Here is a 22,239-nt window from a genome sequence, read left to right as displayed (position 1 = left end):
ACACTTTGGAACAGATCTCTCCCTTCAGAGGGTTAGGGGTACGGTGTGAACACAGTGACACCCTTCAGAGGGTTAGGGGTACGGTGTGAACACAGTGACACCCTTCAGAGGGTTAGGGGTACGGTGTGCACAGTGACACCCTTCAGAGGGTTAGGGGTACGGTGTGAACACAGTGACACCCTTCAGAGGGTTAGGGGTACGATGTGAACACAGTGGACACTTTGGAACAGATCTCTCTCTCTCTTATGTAACAGGTGAGCAGATAAGAAGTGATTACAATGACCTGATAATGACAATATGGTAGGCCTATATGTAATGAGAATATGAGCAGATAAGAAGTGATTACAATGACCGGCTGATAATGACAATATGGTATACGGTATGTAATGATAATATGTTATGGTCTACTAGTATTCAAATCTATGAAAAGATGGTACAGCTGTGGTGCATTTTCCTCAAAGTACTAAAGCAGACATTTTTGAAAGTTAACAGAATGAAAAGCTATCATAGTTTGAATAATGTTCAACATGACCGTGTATATAGCCTACATTCTCATGTGACCTCAGTAACCTATGCCTAAACCTACCCTTACTCCTAACCTTAACCTCAGTAAACTGTACCAAAACCTAACCCTATTCCTAAACTTAACCTCAGTAAAACTATGCCAAACCATAAACTTCTTATTTCTAATGTTATCATCAGTAAAACAAATCGCCCCAGCATGTGGTCGCTGGTCGGCGCAAAACAAAAATGGTGGCGAGCGTGTTTTGGGGTGAGCCTTCCGGTTACCCTTCCCTTTATGTGACCGGTCCTGTACTATTGTACTATTGTTCTGAGCACGGTGTGTATAGGAAAAGATTAATTTGGAGCGTAATTTGTACCAGAAGGAAATATTTGCATAACTGGCAGTGGTTGTAAAAGATAACCTTTGACAGGTATCATATTCCCATATCAGGCCTCCCGGCTGAGGCTACACTATTAAGTGATAACGGGTATAGGTCAATAGTGCCTTTCAAGAACAGAGGCCCCTTTTCCACCAAAATAACTTTGGTTCTAGAACTGGTTCCATTTCAGATTATTGGAACCGTGGTGCTTTCACGGAACAAGCGGACATTTTTTGGTTCCAGTTCCGAACCAAATTCTAGGGTTCTGAACCAATTAATTTTCAGTGGAAACACTCGATAGCAACAGGAATTGAACCGGTCAGCTGTGCATGACGAAGGAGGACTAAATCAGAGCTATACCTGACGTGCACAACATCTCGTGCACACCCTCAACCCGAGATGGATGAGCTGATTCATGAGATGAACTGAACTGTAGCGTTCCTCAATGCCAGAAGGCTAATTTATACTTTGTCACATGACCGTGTCATATGGCAAAATTACTTAAAACTGATACAAGACAGTATCTAACGGCGTGTGTGGCTTCCCACACAATGTGAAACACACACAAATTCACAATATGTGAAAAATATACAGGGATTTACTCCCTTTGGCTTACTAGCAGCATTGGGCTGATACAATTAATGTGCTGACCACAATGTAAACAAACCCTCTGGGGTGTTTTGTGACTCTACTTAGTGTATCGTTCAACGTTGTTAATAAAGTATTCTTCTAGATGGCTCGCCTCCTACTGTACACGGTAAGAACCACATTTTTGTCATAAGACATGGTCGTTTGATGAAGTACAAATCAGTAGAACCTGGATTCTCAGGTGCATGCGACCAGGTTGAGAGTGAATTCTCCAAGCGGGCTGGCGGCCAGGGTCTGAAAGATATGTAAGGTTTGTGCTTCCTGGACCTGCTGCTGAGCCCACGGCAGTGTGATCTGCAACACAGAGACACAAATGGATCAGTACCTCAACAGCAGCCCTCGACCCGATCCTTTAATGTGAACCCGTTTGAGCTACCGTACAGCTTCATGTTGCGTGTGTGTGCACTGTGAGGACAATACTCTATCCTAAATCTAACCATCTTTGAGTAACGACAGCCTCACGGTTAGAAAAGCTATGTTGTGTCTGAGAAAGTGATTTAGGAAAATCTGGAAGGGAAAAATGAATGAGAAACAATCTCCCCTCCCTCCTATAAGGATGCCCATATGCAAAGCATCACAGCAAATCTTTCAGCTATCTTTGCATGAAATGCTACAGTTCCGATTTGATTTAAGAACAGTTGGAACCATCGGTGAGGCGTGCGTGAGTGAGTGTGTAGTACCTGAGTGGTTATCAGTTTGCTGGACGGGTTCTCTGTGTCGCTCAACTGTTCGCCGAAACACAGAGTGATGCTACACTGAGGAAGCTCACCACCATGCACGCGGAAATGCTCCAGCTCTGCAAACCACCAAAACCACCAGCAACCATTAACCACTTTTTTTTCAACCTGGCCACATGTCATTATAAATAGGTAAACCATTTCAACAACTTTAAAAAACAGAGGAGAATCTGAAGGTGAAAGAAGGTGAAGTTTCAATTTTATTTATTCCATTTTCCCTCCTGTAAATATTTGAACAATGCAACTAAATGCGTTAATTCATACTGTTAATTCAAAATGTATGTGAATGTGATACAGTAACGCCCTAATGACAATAAAAAAACAAGTAAAATAAATATACATACATACATACATACATACATACATACATACATACATACATACATACATACATACATACATATCATATATATAGCGTTAACGCTTTGTGAAGATCTGCAAATTTCGTACGACAAAGTATAAAATAGGTGGTTTAAATTAAAATGATTCTTAACATGCAGCAGTCTGAATAAAGGCGACTCACGCTGGTTGAAGGTATCCTTGCTGAAGACCAGTGTGGGTTCGGTGCTGTGCTCACTGCTCTCCAACTTGTGCAGACCCGGCGCGTCCGTGGGCGGGACCGTCCAGAACACCCTGCCCCGGCAGTAGCGCGTGGCGTAGACGCCCAGGGAGCCGGTGGTCAGCACCACTCCTTTCTCCATGTAGGCCAGCAGGTCGGAAAGGGCCCTGAACGCAGGGCTGGGGGCAGGGTCCTCCAGGGGGCCAGGGCACGGCTCGGGGAGGGCAACGCGGGGGAACCCGCCGACCAGGTGGGCCGGGGTCGGCGGGGCGGACGAGGAAGGCACGTAGGCAATGCGGACGTCGATTCCCGGGATGTCCCGCCTCAGGACCTCTTTGCCCAGGTAGTTCACTACGACCAGGTACGAGTCCTGGACTACTGGGAGGAACGGGGAGAGAGGAGAGAGGTAGAGGAGGGAGGGGGTGAGAGAGAGAGGGAGACAGATGAGAGAGAGTGACATTTATATCTATGACAAAAATGCATACCGTATATACATGACCATATATTTGTCTGTCAAAAGGATAAAACAAAAACAATCTTGAGAGCTTATTTGTAATGTGTGAGCTGAGCAAAGACACAGAAAAATATATACACTCTCATTCAAAGAGAGTGGTGAGAGGGAGGGGAGAAGGGACGAGAGGCGAGCGATAGAAGAGAAAATGTTATGAGAGAGAGTGGGAGGGATATAGAGATATGAGAGAGTGGGAGGCAAGAGCGAGATAGGGAGATAAAGTGTGAGACAGTGTTGTTTTTGGCAGCAAATTTCGATTTGAGTTTAGTCATAGTCTTTGGACTGAAACTTCATTTAGTTTTAGTCATATTTTAGTCACCTGGAATGTCTTAGTGTTAGTCTAGTTTTAGTCGACTAAATGTCATAAGATTTTAGTCGACTAAATCTACAGTTGATTTAGTCGACTAAAATGTATTTTGGCGGGGCTTGATGCCGTCGTAATGAGTGTTTTTACACTTGCTGAAAATAGCCGATCTACAGATCAGCTATTTTCAGCATGCAACCAAGTGTAAAATGACTTATACTGGATCACTTGTCCACTAGTCCCTTCCTAACATTTTAGTCTAGTTTTTATTTGTCGACGAAATTGTCAGTATATTTAGTTTTAGTCATCATAGCTTAGTTTTCATTTAGTTTCCATTTGTTTTTGTCAGTGAAAAAAGGTAGTCGACGAACATTTTTCGTCTTAGTTTTAGTCGACGAAAACAACACTGGTGTGAGAACACTTGCCAACGTGAAAGTCAACATGACATGTTGACCCATGACCCATGACATGTAACCATAAAATGATTCATTATTCAAACTGCAGAGAGATACCATGATGTCGCTGTCAAGACTGCAGTGTTGAGAGGCATGTATATGACGTTGCTATGCAGCAGCTATCAGAATTGGTGGCTATCAGAAAAGTACAGCTCTGCTATACTGATGTTATTACCTCCTGTACAGGGTGGGGCAGTCTCGAGCCGCATGTCGAACAGGATCTCGTCATCCACCACTACAGAGAGAGAGAGAGTCATGTACAGAAAAAAAGTATGGCTTTCACTTAAGTAAAAGTATCAGTACTGCAATATAGAAATACTTAAAAGTAAAAGTTAGGAAATCAAAATGTATTTGAGTAAAAGTAAAAACGTATTGGTATCAAAATGTAGTTTTAAAATGTATTAAAATATTTTGAAAATAGCATATAGCAGGTATGGTTGAACGTACATCCTCCTGCCTTCAAGGTGATCTGCTGAGTTGCTTCCTGTGTTTCCGCTGCCCCCTCTCCTCCCAACAGGATGTCCTCAATGCACTGCAATCAAACCAGCAACACGTTACTGAAACACCAATTTAGGAATCCTTTGCGTTTTTAGAATGCTTTCTATAAATTGCATTTCTTATAGCTTCTTATAGATTCTTGTCTTATACAAGTAGAATTATTATTATTATTATTAATGAAATACAACACCGTATCCCTTTGCCTTGAATGTGAAGTCCTGTACCAATGTGTCATCCCCACTGTGTGTGTGTGTGTGTGTGTGTGCACGTGCGCATAAGGGAGGAGGGCATGATTGTAGAGGTGCATAAGGGTAAAGCAAAATAGAGGAATTGCTTACTTGTCAGGACTTGTGCAGCAATCAGTGTGACTGATTCATGTGCAGCCTGTGTGACTGATTCATGTGATACCGTGGACAAACACACACACCCACCCACCCACCCACCCACCCACACACACACCCACACACACACACACACACACACACACACACACACACACACACACACACACACACACACACACACACACACACACACACACACACACACACACACACACACACACACACACACACAGTGGGGATGACTCACCAGCTGAGGGGTGACCACTTCCTCCTTGATGTGTTTGGCCTGGACAGGTTCTTGACCTCCTGACTCGCTGAGCTTCCTCTTCTGAGTCTGTTTGGCTGCCTTCACACTCTTCTTCTGCGGCCCCGCCACCACTCCTGACCCAATAGAACCAGTTTGTTAATGAATAGAAAACGAGCAATACAGTTATTTTGGCGATGAATGTACCTGCTTTTAGGTACTCTGAGAAAGCACTCTGCATCTCCCCTACCAATAGGGAACTAACGGAACTGAGTTCCCTGACTGAACTTCATGAGCATGTTAAAATCAAATTAATACTATTATAGTATAGTATTATAGTATTCCTTAATAGTTTGTGCAGAGAGCAATTATTTTCCTGCAAGTTTTCCTTTGTGCAGAGATCGAGTATTTTTCTGCAAGTTATCCTTTGTGCAGAGATCGAGTATTTTTCTGCGAGTTTTTTGAGACCAGCGCACCTGCAGTCAACCCTGAACAAACAAAGGACACATAAGGGCACAGTTTACCCTGTACTGTACTGGCTAAAGAACCAAGCAATACAAACACTTACAGTAAAAGGTGTGACATTTTTAGTTTCAGGGTAATGCTGCTAGCAGCAGATTAGATCACCTGTGCAGAGTGTTCACACACCAGCTGATGTGAATGTGATGAACTTTGGTTGTCAGGTGCTTCTCTGTCTTGCTGAAAAGTTTGCCCTGTAGGCCATAGCCGTTTTATTGTGTTCATATTCATGTTCATATGTGTTAAGATCAAACAGGTTAGACAAGTTTTCATATAGCCTACAGTACAATTACATTTTGCAACACTAATCAGTTTAAGTGTTGAGGCCTCCCGTTTGGGTGTGTGTGTATCAGTGGACTTCACAACGAGAGAGACACCCATGGGTGTATTTGTTTTTACCATGGTTTCCTGCCATATGCAATGGTGTGCAAACAAGACAATTACACATGTTATGCCCGCTCTTTCATCAGGATGTGGTTTACAGATTTGTGTTTGTGCACTGTCTTTGTTAATCTCATCATTGATTGCTTTTCATCATTTCAAACTGCACTACACTCTTTGCACATGTGTTTTAATTTGTACTGTTTTTCTTTAGCTTTATGAAAAGCATTCTGCAACTTTGTTTTGATAAGTGGTCTATAAATAAATATACAATGTCTGTCATTTTATACTTAACATCTTCAATATCTACTGGATATCTACTCGTAAAATGATTTTATATAGTTACACCTCTGGTGGTGTAGGTTTGACTCCCATAGCTTTATTTATCTTTAGAAGCCTTTTAAAGTCTTTTGATACCTTATGTACAGTAAAGCACTTTGAATTGTGCCTGTGTATGAAATGTGCTCTCCAATTAAACTCTCTTAAGCTTAGCTTTCCTGATTTAGTGGCGACTGTAAGAGGTGCCATATTTATATATTCTAATACTAAATACTGTACGGACGCATAAGGCTTCCGTAGGGCCATTAAGTCATAATACTTGTGTCCTACTACTCCCAATAAAGAGCTAAAAGCCTATGGAGCAACATGCATGCGCCACATGCTCCATGCCATTTTCTTGTTCATTTTTCAAGCTTATTGCTTTCTACGGGCTTACCAAGCGCTACAAAAGAAAAGGAGGCCTGTCTGTGCTGGATCTCACCTTGTTCACTGAGGGGAACCAGGCGGTACACCTTGTACGGCTCAGTGATGTCCAGCTGTGACCGACCAGCGACCTCACTGAACTCCGTGCTCTTGTTGAGGGCACAGCGCATGCGGGTCTTCCAGTGAGCTGCCGTGTCAGAAGCAGGACCTTTCTTGGGATTGCCCTTGTACTCTGCCCATGCCTGGAGGAGGAATGGGGTGGAGGTTACATGTACAAGCAGTAAACTGTACATGTGTCTCTCTCTCTTTTTCCTGTCTCTCTGTAACCCTGATATCATTATGGCTGCTGTTATACTGCGGTACAAAGTGCTCCTTGTTTTGCCCTCATTAAAAGGTAAGGTAAGTGATTTTCTTTGGTTAAAATAAGTGTAAAAAAAAAATCACACCCGTGTGACTTATCATCATACGTCATCATACATCATCTCATTCTGGCCAATCACAATTTGCATCCTCACTTTTGTCTTCAATGTTTGTATTTACACAGACCAATCAGCATAGATAACTCAGTCAGCATACAGATTAAACAAGTATTTCCAACAAGAAATGAGCAGACACATTTGGAACTGGAACACTATAAAAATTAAGATGATAAATGGCTACTCTCTCCTGATTGGGTGAAATTTTGACACCTACCTGAAAATGAATTTTCTGTTTATTAAAGAGCTGGAGAGACAGGGAGACCCTGTTACTGAACAAACACTATATAGCAAACTATCAGAACATAGTGATTTAACCTTTTAACAAAAACATTATTTTTAAACCAAAAATATCACTTTAAGGAGAGGGAGACATTGCTCACTCCTCATAACACCTTGGAGGCCCGGAACTATTTAATCCATTTCATTCATGTGCCCATCATTTATAGCGCACGGACCACTTTTACCGGCGCACCGGAAGCTGGTGTGCATGTCTGTGTAGCAGCTAACAATAGCCACACCACTCTAGAGTCGATCGACAACAACGGGAGGTAATAATAAATCTATCGCGACTAGCGACTGGACTGCGGAAGGCTGTCAAACACAGGATCTTTTTTCAGAATTAGACGGGATGATTTAGATCGGGAGTTATGATCGTTTTAAGATTTTCGTTTTCGTCAGCTTAACAGGCAGGGGACATTTTCGATGACGTGTCACTTTTTGACACGTCATCGGATCGGGCAACAAGCGCGCCAAGGCTCTAGAGCGATGCGAACGGTTTTGTTATCATCAATCTCCGTGTTGGGCACTTGACCATGACCTTGAACTTGGGCGGAGAACTCCGCCCTGGGCCTCCAAGGTGAGTGATATTATTAATCTTCCCATCAAGTGTGTGAGAGGCGAGCACGGTGCATGCACACAGACAAGAAATAGGTTTCTTTCTTTCTTTCTGTCTCTCTACCTACCTTGAAGAAGGCTGCGTCCTCGTTGCTGCGGAAGTCCTGCTTGCCAGCGTGCTTCCACGGAATACGGAACGTGGTTTTGGCCTCATCGTCCCATATCACGCCCGCATACCTTTCACTGTTGACCTGGAGTCATAAACATGATGATGATTGATTGATTATGATGATTGTTTATTTATTTTCGTGTCCTGCACACAATGTGCCCAACCCTCATGGGTTTATAAGACACCATTTCACAATTGCATTTACAGCTTACATTACATAATCCATGCTTTACAGCATGTTTACATTACATAATTAATTATATTACAACTCAGATTTATACAGAGTACTCTGTCTTCTTTCCCAAGCTTGACAAATAAAATCTGCCACAACAAAAGTCCCTTTGGCAAAACATATCTCCATTTTTACATAGTCATTTAAATCTAGGAAATCCCCACAGATATAAGACATTTTATTAACCAAAATATCACCAGTCACCACCATCAACAACAAGAAAATATACTAAAGACCGACATACAAACACACCTATTATACTCTTCAACCATTGAAATACATTTTTGTATTTTATAAAATGGATTAAAATTATACATTTGTACTGAAACACTGTTCTTTTTAGTATTGGCAGGATGGTAACAGTGGTTGGACCAACTGCTGCAGCACACAAAACTCACCTGTTCTACGATCCAGGTGCACAGTTTACGTGTGGAGCGGATCTTAGATGGCATGGCTGTAAAAACAAAACATACATCATCAGCATCAGAGTTTTACAGTCAACTAAAAGGAGTCATGTATTTCTTTCTCCAAGCACCAGCATGACTCATGAAGCCTTAGATGTATTAGTGCTAATGGATCTTTGACCATCACTGAGGAGTTTGAGCTGTTGCACCCAACAGTTAATGGACAAGACCTAATTTACAGCCACTCACCCATCACCATCAGCACGTTTGTCCTGAGATAATATACAGCCTAGTCCCTTTAACCTTGATGCCGTACTGAACTGAAGTCTAGGCTACATATTGGAAATTATAACAAATAATTAGAAAGAAGAAAAAAAGGGCAGGTAGGCCTACTGGGTACAACGCTTTGTTTTGTTTTTTGTTCTCCTTTCAGTCCTTTGTAATTATTTGTTCGGCCCAAAATATTGTTTGTTGTCATGATTTGTCACAATCCGAGTTGGCTTTGCTTGAGGCTTACAGATATTTAAATACATACTTTTTGAAACATCTATGGGAAAAATGAATGGGGAATTATTTCCTGGGCCTGTGATGAAAGGGGGCGGGACTGCGACGCTGAACAACATTGCTGCTACAGATAGTCAGGTGTAACGCTGAACAACATTGCTGCTACAGATAGTCAGGTGTAACCTGACTCCGCCAGATGGGGCAGCAGAGAGTACACTGGTTAAGTCAGGTTAAGTCAGGTGCTTATGTTGACAAATAGTGAGCAGCTGAGCAGACATAACATCATAGTTCCCCCAGGAAATCCTGCAGAATGATGGAACTCATTTACGGAGGGAAGAGACTCTCGTAGATTATTTTATCCAAAATGTCAGAATCGAGTCTACCTTAGGCTAAGGGAACAAATGTTCACGGCCAACCCTGAACTGAACAAAAAAAGTTATATATCCTGGCTAATAACTACATTATTATTGATTGATTGATTGAAATATGTATTAACAGTTTGCAGAATTACAGTACATTTCAAGCACAACTCAATACAAAGACTGTTAACTGTGAGTGGACGACCCAATAAAGCATTACACTTGTTTACAAGAGGGTCCACCTTGTTCAATTCATCAAAACATTAACACTTCGTGCCATGAAGTGACTTATGACCACAGCGTGTTTGCCTCCCACGCTGTGGTCATAAGTTACGCACAGTACGCACTAGCCCCAAAGCCCCCAATATGTTCCCTCAGTCCCTACGCTCATTCTGTACTGTAGCTCGGAGCTACAGACTGAGCGTAGGGACTGAGGGGAACATATTGGGGCTAAGACAAGTGCGCACCATCTACGACTATTGGGATGCTGCCTTCTTGCATGGACACTGACTGACTGCAGGCTGATTACACCATACAAATATACAAATGAAATATATAGGACTATACAATAGTAGAATTGAGAGTTTTGATGAATTGAACATGGTGGACCCTCTTGTAAACAAGTGTAATGCTTAATTGGGTCGTCCACTCACAGTTAACAGTCTTTGTATTGAGTTTGTGCTTGAAATGTACTGTAATTCTGCAAACTGTTAATAAATATTTCAATCAATCAATCAAAAGAATACTTCACATTTACAATCCTGTTTGGGAGTGTGTAATCAAATCATATGCCTTTCAGCTTTTGCGCGCGCGTACACACAGACACGCACACACACCCTGGTAGGTGTTGTTTTTGTGTTTCAGGGTATTGTATCAAAACAAATATAGGCCTACTGTACAAAAACAACTAAAGTTCAACAGCTATTTTTCCCCCTCCCCCGATCGTTTGTATCCATGCTGCATTTGGAGAAAACTACAGGTAAATATTCATGAACCTTTCATTATTTAATGATAAACAAGAATATGAGCAACTTTATAAATGCACGAAAGGCAAAATAAACAGTTAAACCAAACTTGACTTAAATCTAGTTCACGACATGTTATAATAATTCAGAGCCGTATCGGCTGTTTGCAAATCAAACAAGGGTGTTTTGTAGCTTAAAATGAAGGAAGAAACGTTAGGTTTCGTTTACCTCTCAGTTGCAGTTTCCTCGGAGCAGAGACAGATGTAGACTGTAGCTCTCAGTCCGTCCGTCCCTTAGAGTAAGGTCCGTCCACTGAGCTCACTGCTGCTGCTCACAGACGCTCCTTTTCCAGGAAAGCACGTGACTTTGGAGAACTGAGTCGTGTTTTGAACGCCAGGGGGCGACATTGTAAACTGAAATGTGAAATCTCATTCCCAGGACAGTCAGTGGTAAGGTTTCGTCTGCGTGGGTGTACCTATGGCTGCCACTCAAAGTGTGTGTGTGTGTGTGTGTGTGTGTGTGTGTGTGTGTGTGTGTGTGTGTGTGTGTGTGTGTGTGTGTGTGTGTGTGCGCGCGCGCGCAAATTTCAAGTAAAAAAGCGGTGCCTTTGATGAGTTAAGTTCATTAAAGGACAACTTTAGTTTTTTTTCAACCAAGGTTCATGTTTTAGGTTGTTATTAGAGAAAGTAAAAGATGAGTGTTAATCTTTTTTAATTTGCTGCTTTCTTTCATTTTAGCTATTTTTTACAGGGGGGCAGAGGCATTCGAACATGGGGCTTAATATGTATTTTTTTACACAATTTTATATAGCGATTTCTATTTGTATTATTTACTATAGAGCTACTAGACCCCAGACCCCAAAATTACATCCGGCCAAAAAAAAGATCACAGGATCTACTGAATGTGAAGGGGGTGATGACAAACTGACAAGTTGAGCGATACAACACAGTATGCATCCCCCTATAGTACAATTTGTGGCTCTGAGATGTAGTTGTTTTGTACCAGGGTAACAGGAGATTTACGGTTGAAATGAACTGAGAGGCTCAGACAGTCCAGCAAGGTTTTAGGAATACATTTATTTAAAAGAAGTGGATACGTTGGGGAATGGGATGAACAGAATGGAATACCAATCAAATCAATACCACAATGTAGAAATACTCCATTACAAGTTCAGAATTGACTTGAGTAAATACATTGAGTAAGTACAATTTGATATCAAGTTGTACTTAAAAGTACCAAAGTAGAAAGTACTCATTGTGCAGTATAGATTTTTTTGGGGGAAAATTGCAGATCTACAATGCATTGCACAATGCATTGCATAACCACGCATTGTGAGCTTGTAGATGGGCTATATTCAAATGGATGAAATGTATAGGGTTTAACTGGTTAATGTTAATGTTTTGTAATAATTATAAAAGTAATAAAACATAACTAGTAACTATAAAGTTTTCAAATAATTCTAGTGGAGTTTAAAGTACAATATTTGCCTCTGAGATGTAGCCTAATGGAGCAGAAGTAAGTACAAATGCCTCAAAATTGCACTTAAATACAGTACTTGAGTACATGTACTTAGTTACTTTCCACCACTGCTTGTGGAGAGCCTCTTCTGGGTCCTGGCCTCTTCCCTGGAACCAGCACGGTATCAGGGGATTCTATTCTAAAGATTCTCCGCTCTTGCTTTCTGTCGTCTAGTTGCCTGCAAAGCACCAAACTTTGATATAAGGTCAAATTTGTCCCAACAGTCTGATTAGCTCATTTACATTCCAGTTTTGTATTGAATAATGTTGCGTACAGTACAGTACAGTACAGTACAGTATACCTTGTAGAGATGATACTGGTACTGGACGATAAACTGTATCACCAGAACCGACACTATGACTGTAAGTCTAATGATGAACGCAGTCCGATGAGAGGCTTTGAGGATGTCAGCTGTAATAGGAGGAGAATTAAAAACATCAGTGGTGGAAAAAGTACTCAAAGTTTTGACTTAAGTAAAAGTATAGAATATAGAACTACTCTGTTGCAAGTAAAAGTCCCAAATTCAAAAGTACAAAAGTGTTGACATCAAAATGTACTTAGTAAAGTACCAAAAGTAAAAGTATTCTTTTAAACTTGAAATTTCCCATTTCAAGTTTTCAAATGCATAAAACTCTTTTGAAAGTAGCAGATTGCATTGTAGCATATAAAGACGCATAAAGAGCTGGAGAGACAGGTAAACCCCCTGTTACTGAACACACTGTAGCAATGATTAGGCCTACTATCACTATAGAGTTTATACATTTTAACAAAATCCAAACAGGAAAACAAATCACGCCTTTCATTTAATTCGTGCTACCTGTGATGGTGAGAGAGAGGAGCTCGCTTCCGGAGGAGAAGTTCTGAGAAAAAACATAGATGTGATAAAAACAGCTGTAGTTCCCTTGGTGGGTGTGATCTGCTACAGGAAACCGGAAGTTGGCAGCGTGATTGACAGCTGGTTGTGTGCGGTTGTGTGTTGTGTTGGATCCAGTGAAGGAGAGCTGGAAGGAGCCTCCTGGGTACTGTGGCCGGACGGAGCAGCTGATGGTGAAGTTGGAACCCTCAAACACCTGCAGCCCAGGCTGCTGCTGGCCCTCAGAAACCCCCTTCATGGAGGGAGTTATGGCGATGTTTGGTTTAAACAGCAGATCTGTAACAGAGACAGAGGTGAGGGGCAGTTAGCTTGATCACATGACAGTATTTCTCGATTAAACCGTTACCATTGCCTGAAATATTTCATGCACATTAATTAAATTGATAGCAAAAAAGAACAAATAGTGAAACATCCTCTGACAGACTGACATAGAGTAAGACACAGATGGGTGGATAGATAGAAAACTAAAATAAGACACTATTAGTGTCATTGTTGAATTCATTGTTACCTGAACAGATCACCTCCAGTCTCCTCCAGGATCTGTTAGAGGACTTTATTTCACACTCCCTCAGTGAAGTCTCAGACCCAACGCAGGGAGATGTAATGTCCCATACCATATCATCTAGCCAACTTAAACTGTATATAGTTTTCGTTGAAACAACAGAGCCACAGTTAAGCTGTCTGCACACTGCAGCTAATGAGTTCTGGTTCCACTCAGACAAGCCATCCACTGGTCTCCACTCTCCCTGGTGTTTCATCTCCAGCGTCCCAGTACAGCGACTGAATCCTGCCACCAACCTGACATCATTAGAATCTGTACAGGGACAGTGTTGTTTCTGAACCGTCAACAGCAGCACGCCAGTGAGATGCAGAGTAGACATCAATTGTGCCATCCTATAATGAGCATCAGTGACGACTAATAATGTGATGGTAAGGTTGAGAATGGGTGAAGTAAGCCTAAAGTCTTCAATACGTTTTGAGCGAAAATAATAGTAGGCCTAGGGTGACCTTATATGGACACCTCAAAAACACGCTTGAAACTTTCTGAATCTTATAAACTTCACGTCACACACAGTCTTGTCTAAAAACATAGAAACATGCAGTAAAACATCCAGCAATCACATTATGCATTTAAATGGCATGTTGTCATTACATCTGACTAGTATTTTCACATATATAGACTTCTCCCAACAACCAAGTGTCATTAAAATAGAATCCTACTGTACCTGAACTGCAGACCAAAGTGAGAATTACAATGACTATTTTATCCATATCGGTCTGTAGCTTCCAGTTCATCTGATGGGTGAGGGTGCTATGATCTAGATGTTTTTGAAGTTTCTTGTCCGTTCATACGGTTCATTTGTGTCACGACACACATGTGGTTTCTCTGTAGCTGGCAAGAATGGCAGCAAGGTGCAAGATGACGAGAAAAGGCAGGAGGCCTATAGGCATGTGACAGTCTGAATAGCTGACCGCAAGTGTGAGTTAGAGGAAAACATTGTTTAAATGTACAAACGTCTCCCTAGTCTCTACATAAGTCAAAGATGCCGATACGTCAACTCTATAATGGAAAGAAACTGCAGTGAATTTCTCTCGCCCAAAGATATGCTTGTAATCAAGGTATATTCTAAGTCTAACATTCCAAAACAAATATGCCTATATACAGAATGATGTATGATAGCATATGTGTAGCATCAGTGCAGGTGCGTATTCATACATTCAAGGTTCAAGTGCATGTGTGAGTGAGTGTATAGTCCTATTAGCCTACAACGTATATAGGCGACTCTAGTATAGATGCAAGAGTGTATGCACACACATCACAATCCTCACTGAGCTAAAAAAGGTGTGATTTTGTGTTGAAAATCCAACCAGTTCGTTAACCAGACAGCTAGTTAATCAACCAGTCAGCTAGTTAGTTAGCAAGCCAGCTAGCTCTGGTCCATATATAATAGAACTCCTTCTAAATCTAAATAACGCTATGGACCAGAGCTACCAGCCATTCAACCAAACAACCAACCAGGTAACAGGAGATTTACGGTTGAAATGAACTGGGAGACTCAGACAGTCCAGCAAGGTTTTAGGAATACATTTATTATGACAAGTGGATATGTTGTAGAGAAATGGGGAATGGGATGGACAGAATGGAAAAAGGGAGATGGGTTTACAGGATAAAAAGGATTCTTTGTCTCTATTATACTGGGCAATACATGGCTGTGTATGTACGTGCACACACACTGGTATGTCACCATTAGTGTGTATGGACCCAAGTTAGCTGGTGTGTGTGTGTGTGTGTCAGAACATGGTACTGACCAATATTCACTCTGCGTTGGCCCAAAACGGTCCTTACATGGTAAACTATACCATTGAATATACAGTACATGTGCGTGTGATGTTCGTGAGAGTGCATGTGAGTCTGGCATAGTGCGAGTGTTATAAGGGGGTCCATTGAATGATTGTGTATAGTGCAAGTGTTATGATTGTTGAATGATTGTGTGTGTATAAGATGTGTTGGTGTGTGTGTGTAAGATATGTGTGTGCGTGAGTGTATGTCTCTTCATATACTACATCAGTCGAGTAGAAGTTTATTGTATTTAAAAAGAAAATCACACCCGTGTAGGACAAAAATACCGATTTGCCCGTCCACATATGACGTAAATTCTCCATTAATGTTTGTATAAGACGAATATCTACACAAATAGCTGAATATAGGAGGGGCTAGCGCCCCTCAAAAATCACACCTGTGTGATGTGATGGGCACTCTTATCATCGTACGTAATCATCATGAGGTAAAATAGACACTGTCTATTTGCTCACTATGGCGTAAAACTCTCCATTCATTGTCAATGGGAATTTAATGTTTGGGTAGGACAAAGTTTGTGGACAGACACCAAAAGCTGGATATAGGATGGGCTTGCACCCCGAAATATTCAAGTTCAACAGCTTTCAGCTGCTGCATCAGAGGAGCAACAGCCAGAGAGATCTACCAGCAAGCCATGCTGAAGCAGCCTGTGATATGTGTGTTTGGTTAGCACAAATTTGGTCCGAACCGAACTGATAAGATCCTGATTTAATGCATTTTAATCACAACTGGCTAGAAGACGTATCAGTCATCAGGCAGGCCAGGAATCAGCCTAAATGTTCCAACGGCAAATCTGTACTTCCATGGCAGCCTAAATTTAGAACATTATCATCATCATCACTGAAGATACGTCCCAGGTGCATCCATGCGATGTATTTTTATTTATAGTTATTCTATTTATAGTGACTCATAGGAATAGACTATGTGACAACCAGGTATAGTCTGGTGACCACCGGAGAGACGGGTGACAGCCGGAATGTTAATGTGTCGTTATGCAATGCATTGTGAGCTTGTAGATCTGCAATTTTCAAAAAGATCTATATATTTGAAAACTTTAAATGGGACATTCTGCACAATGAGTACTTTAATGTGTGTTTTGTAATTAATACTAAAAATAATAAAAAGTAACTAGTAACTAAAGTATTGAAAATTGGAAATACTCAAGTAGATACAAATGCCTCAAAATTGCGCTTAAGTACAGTACTTTCCAGCACTGCTTGTTGGAGATCCTCTTCTGGGTTCTGGACTCCTACCTCTTCCCTGGAACCAGCACGGTATCAGGGGATATTCATCTAAACGTTCTCCGCTCTTGCTTTCTGCCGTCTAGTTGCCTGGAAAGCACCAAACTTTGATATAAGGTCAAATTTGTCCCAACAGTCTGATTAGCTCATTTACGTTCCAGTTTTGTATTGGATAATGTTGCATACAGTACAGTACAGTACAGTACAGTACAGTACAGTACAGTACAGTACAGTACAGCATACCTTGTAGAGATGATACTGGTACTGGACGATAAACTGTATCACCAGAACCGACACTATGACTGTAAGTCTAATGATGAACGCAGTCCGATGAGAGGCTTTGAAGATGTCAGCTGTAATAGGAGGAGAATTAAAAACGTCAGTGGTGGAAAAAGTACTCAAAGTTTTTACTTAAGTAAAAGTATAGAATATAGAACTACTCCGTTGCAAGTAAAAGTCCTGAATTCAAAAGTACAAAAGTGTTGACATCAAAATGTACTTAGTAAAGTAGCAAAAGTAAAAGTAATTTTTTAAACTTGAAATTTCCCATTTCAAGTTTTCAAATGCATAAAAATCTTTTGAAAGTAGCAGATTGCATTGTAGCATATAAAGACGCATAAAGAGCTGGAGAGACAGGTAAACCCCCTGTTACTGAACACACTGTAGCAATGATTAGGCCTACTATCACTATAGAGTTTATACATTTTAACAAAATCCAAACAGGAAAACAAATCACGCCTTTTATTTCATTCGTGCTACCTGTGATGGTGAGAGAGAGGAGCTCGCTTCCGGAGGAGAAGTTCTGAGAAAAAACATAGATGTGATAAAAACAGCTGTAGTTCCCTTGGTGGGTGTGATCTGCTACAGGAAACCGGAAGTTGGCAGCGTGATTGACAGCTGGTTGTGTGCGGTTGTGTGTTGTGTTGGATCCATTGAAGGAGAGCTGGAAGGAGCCTCCTGGGTACTGTGGCTGGACGGAGCAGCTGATGGTGAAGTTGGAACCCTCAAACACCTGCAGCCCAGGCTGCTGCTGGCCCTCAGAAACCCCCTTCATGGAGGGAGTTATGGTGATGTTTGGTTTAAACAGCAGATCTGTAACAGAGACAGAGGTGAGTGGCAGTTAGCTTGATCACATTATCACAGTATTTCTCGATGAAACCGTTACCATTGCCTGAAATATTTCATGCACATTAATTAAATTGATAGGAAAAAAAGAACAAATAGTTAAACATCCTCTGACAGACGGACATAGAGTAAGACACAGATGGGTGGATAGATAGAAAACTAAAATAAGACACTATTAGTGTCATTGTTGAATTCATTGTTACCTGAACAGATCACCTTCAGTCTCCTCCAGGATCCGTCAGACGTCTTTATTCCACACTCCATCAGTGAAGTCTCAGACCCAACGCAGGGAGATGTAATCTCCCATACCCTTACTTTATAGTCTATCCAACTTAAACTGTATCTAGTTTCCATTGAAACAGCAGTGCCACAGTTAAGCTGTCTGCACACTACAGCTAATGAGTTCTGGTTCCACTCAGACAAGCCATCCACTGGTCTCCACTCTCCCTGGTGTTTCATCTCCAGCGTCCCAGCACAGCGACTGAATCCTGCCACCAACCTGACATCATCAGAATCTGTACAGGGACAGTGTCATTGTTAGGCATGTTTCTGAGCCGTCAACAGCAGCACACCAGTGAGTCTGAGTGAGATGCAGAGTAGACAGAAATTGTGCCATCCTATGAGCATCAGTGGCGACTAATAATGTGATGGTTTTGAGCGAAAATAGTAGTTGGCCTAGGAGGACTAGTAGCATGCCAAAGTTTGTGCTATTGCCATTGAGAATGCATTGGGCGTTTAAGTTAAATAACTCAGAAACTACAAATTATTTCAAAGTAAAAAGTTCCAGCATTTGTCTCCACAGTAAGCTGAATAGGCCTATCTCACAGCCCGCTTTCCACGCCCACTTCCGGTAAATAGTGGTGTCTTTAACATGAGCATTTACACGTTTATTTCTCTGGAGAATCTAAGTACGTATGTGTAAGTATGTAGGACTAGCAGCATGCCAAAGTTTGTGCTATTGCCATTGAGGAAATATGACAGCAAACTGCCTGTCATATTTTCTCCCTATTCCAAAGCCCCCCCAGGTACATTATATATTTAAACTATTTTCAGCAATGGTACACTTATTTTTTCAGTGGGTAAATCTTGTTGAGCTGGTCATTTTGAAAGTAGATCTCACGTCATAAATGTGTGTGCACCCCTGGCCTAGGGTGACCTTATATGGACACCTCAAAAACACGTTTGAAACTTTCTGAATTATAAACTTCACGTCACAGTATTGTCTAAAAACATAGAAACATGCAGTAAAACATCCAGCAATCACATTATGCATTTAAATGGCATGTTGTCATTACATCTGACTAGTATTTTCACATATATAGACTTCTCCCAACAACCAAGTGTCATTAAAATAGAATCCTACTGTACCTGAACTGCAGACCAAAGTGAGAATTACAATGACTATTTTATCCATATCGGTCTGTAGCTTCCAGTTCACCTGATGGGTGAGGGTGCTATGATCTGTTTCATGTCAAGTAATAACCGTTCATTTGTGTCACGACACACATGTGGTTTCTCTGTAGCTGGCAGGAGGCCTATAGGCACGCGATGGTCTGAATAGCTGACGGTGCTGACCGCAAGTGAGTTAGAGGAAAACATGTCCAAACGTCTACCTACATAAGTCAAAGATGCCGATAAGTCAACTCTATAATCATAATGGAAAGAAACTGCAGTTAATTTCTCTCGCCCAAAGATATGCTTGTAATCAAGGGTGTAATGTCTGGGGTCTGTATGGGGAAGTGGGTATACTCTAACATTCCATACTCAACATTACATATGTGTAGCATCAGTGCAGGTGCGTATTCATAAATTCAAGGTTCAAGTGCATGTGTGAGTGAGTGTATAGTCCTATTAGCCTATATACTCTATGTATAGATGCAAGAGTGTGCATGTATGCATACACATCACAATCCTCACCGAGCTCAAAAAGGTGTTAACCAGACAGCTAGTCAACCAACCAGCCAGCTAGTTAGCTAGCTAGCAAGCCAGGTAGCTCTGGCCCATAGAACTCCTTTTAAATCGAAATAATGCTATGGACCAGAGCTACCAGTCAGCCAACCAACCAGCTACTTAAAGGACCACTTCACCACTTTTCAACCTATCTTCATATAATAGGTCCTCACTAATAAACATGAAAAAATGGCGCAATTCTTTTCTACTCGGTCTGTCTCATAGGAGGGCTGTGGGCAGTTCAGAAACCGCCTTCCAGTGACATCATCGATGGGGAATACAAGCTAATAGAAACTGCAGGCTTTCTAGTCCTGAAAAGTTGCAATGCGAAAATGGAAGCCATCATTCTCACGATAATGAAAATCTAAACATTTTTGTAAAAATATCTTGTTTTTAAAAAATCTGCCTAATGATGATGTCACTGGAAGACACAGTCCTCCTATGAGACACAGACTGAGTAGAAAAAAATCGTGCCATTTTATTAGATTATTAGTGAGGACCTATCATATGAAGATAGGTTGAAAAGTGGTGAAGTGGTCCTTTAAGTATTGCTACAATTTCAAGGTGACTTTAAAAAGAAAATGTAATGATGTGTTAAAATAAAATAAAGAGATTCTAATAGTATGGGGATAATTCAAGAGTCGTTAGTGTATAATATAACCATAATAATTACATAAAAAAACGAAATTGTGTGACTGAAAAGTACAACATGTCTGAGTCTGACAAGGACATGGCATTTGTCTGACTACTGCATATGACCTTAATTTCCTGTCTCTTTTGTGTTTGTGGCGGCATGTGACACATTTAGGAGCCAACACAGCACATTCTGTATTTCACCCCCATCCTGTTGCCTCCTTGATAATGATATTGTTTTTATGTCGTTGCAACTTCTGTCTTCCCGTCAATACATTTCTGTGCCAAAGTTACTTGTAAAACACCCGGCACTGGGAAAATAATGTTTTTATTATTATTATCACAAAACATTTGAAGAAAGAACAACAACAATAGCCTTTTACATTAAGTCATCTTTCTTTAGAGTCCTGTAAAGATAATATTTGCAAAAATATAATTGCATTAACCACTTATTGTTGACAGGGTACCACAGGGGTCTGGCCCTCCCTTCCCCTCCACCACAGTGAGGCGTCATGAGCTTGTAGATCGTTTATTTTCACAGAAACTTTGCTTATTTTCGCTGAATCACGTTTGCCTATTATGACATGCCCAGAACAGGGACGCTGGGGTTCATGTGGTAAATGGGGGACTAAGAGTGACATGATACCACATAAATAAGGCTGTAGTCCTACCTGCCACAGCCATACAGTGGTAAACGGGGGACTAAGAGTGACATGATACCACATAAATAAGGCTGTAGTCCTACCTGTACGGCCACAGCCATACAGTGGTAAATGGGGGACTAAGAGTGACATGATACCACATAAATAAGGCTGTAGTCCTGCCTGTATGGCCACAGCCATACAGTGGTAAATGGGAGACTAAGAGTGACATGATACCACATAAATAAGGCTGTAGTCCTACCTGCCACAGCCATACAGTGGTAAACGGGGGACTAAGAGTGACATGATACCACATAAATAAGGCTGTAGTCCTTCCTGTAAGGCCACAGCCATACAGGTAGGACTACAGCCATACAGTGGTAAATGGGGGACTAAGAGTGACATGATACCACATAAATAAGGCTGTAGTCCTACCTGTACGGCTACAGCCATACAGTGGTAAACGGGGGACTAAGAGTGACATGATACCACATAAATAAGGCTGTAGTCCTACCTGTACGGCCACAGCCATACAGTGGTAAATGGGGGACTAAGAGTGACATGATACCACATAAATAAGGCTGTAGTCCTACCTGTACGGCTACAGCCATACAGTGGTAAACGGGGGACTAAGAGTGACATGATACCACATAAATAAGGCTGTAGTCCTGCCTGTATGGCCACAGCCATACAGTGGTAAATGGGAGACTAAGAGTGACATGATACCACATAAATAAGGCTGTAGTCCTACCTGCCACAGCCATACAGTGGTAAATGGGAGACTAAGAGTGACATGATACCACATAAATAAGGCTGTAGTCCTTCCTGTAAGGCCACAGCCATACAGGTAGGACTACAGCCATACAGTGGTAAATGGGGGACTAAGAGTGACATGATACCACATAAATAAGGCTGTAGTCCTACCTGTACGGCCACAGCCATACAGTGGTAAATGGGAGACTAAGAGTGACATGACACCACATAAATAAGGCTGTAGTCCTACCTGTACGGCCACAGCCATACAGTGGTAAATGGGGGACTAAGAGTGACATGATACCACATAAATAAGGCTGTAGTCCTACCTGTATGGGCACAGCCATACAGTGGTAAATGGGGGACTAAGAGTGACATGATACCACATAAATAAGGCTGTAGTCCTACCTGCC

The 22,239-nt window shown here is 41.4% G+C and overlaps 1 protein-coding gene across 2 annotated transcripts; it reads right to left on the bottom strand.

Moving 5' to 3' along the window:
* Window positions 1-83: 83 nt before the first annotated feature.
* irf9 (interferon regulatory factor 9) lies at window positions 84-11,036 on the bottom strand. 2 transcript variants are annotated; one of them, XM_079490098.1, is made up of 10 exons: window positions 10,961-11,036; window positions 8,899-8,954; window positions 8,228-8,350; window positions 6,845-7,028; window positions 5,188-5,321; window positions 4,546-4,630; window positions 4,274-4,333; window positions 2,793-3,206; window positions 2,213-2,328; window positions 84-1,826 (listed from the first exon to the last, which is right to left on the bottom strand). In XM_079490098.1, the coding sequence occupies exons 2-10, from the start codon at window positions 8,950-8,952 to the stop codon at window positions 1,710-1,712; spliced, it is 1,287 nt and encodes a 428-aa protein (XP_079346224.1). In that variant the 5' UTR covers window positions 8,953-8,954; window positions 10,961-11,036; the 3' UTR covers window positions 84-1,709. The 2 variants fall into 2 exon arrangements, with proteins under 2 accessions (XP_079346224.1, XP_079346225.1); XM_079490099.1 differs by having other exon boundaries at window positions 2,793-3,203.
* Between the last annotated feature and the right edge of the window lie 11,203 nt (window positions 11,037-22,239).

The sequence above is a fragment of the Electrona antarctica genome (assembly GCF_951216825.1).
Source record: "Electrona antarctica genome assembly, chromosome: 20".
NCBI classification, from domain to species: domain Eukaryota; kingdom Metazoa; phylum Chordata; class Actinopteri; order Myctophiformes; family Myctophidae; genus Electrona; species Electrona antarctica.
The sequence above is the reverse complement of the archived record's forward strand: the minus strand, read 5'-3'. Positions and strand labels throughout refer to the sequence as shown.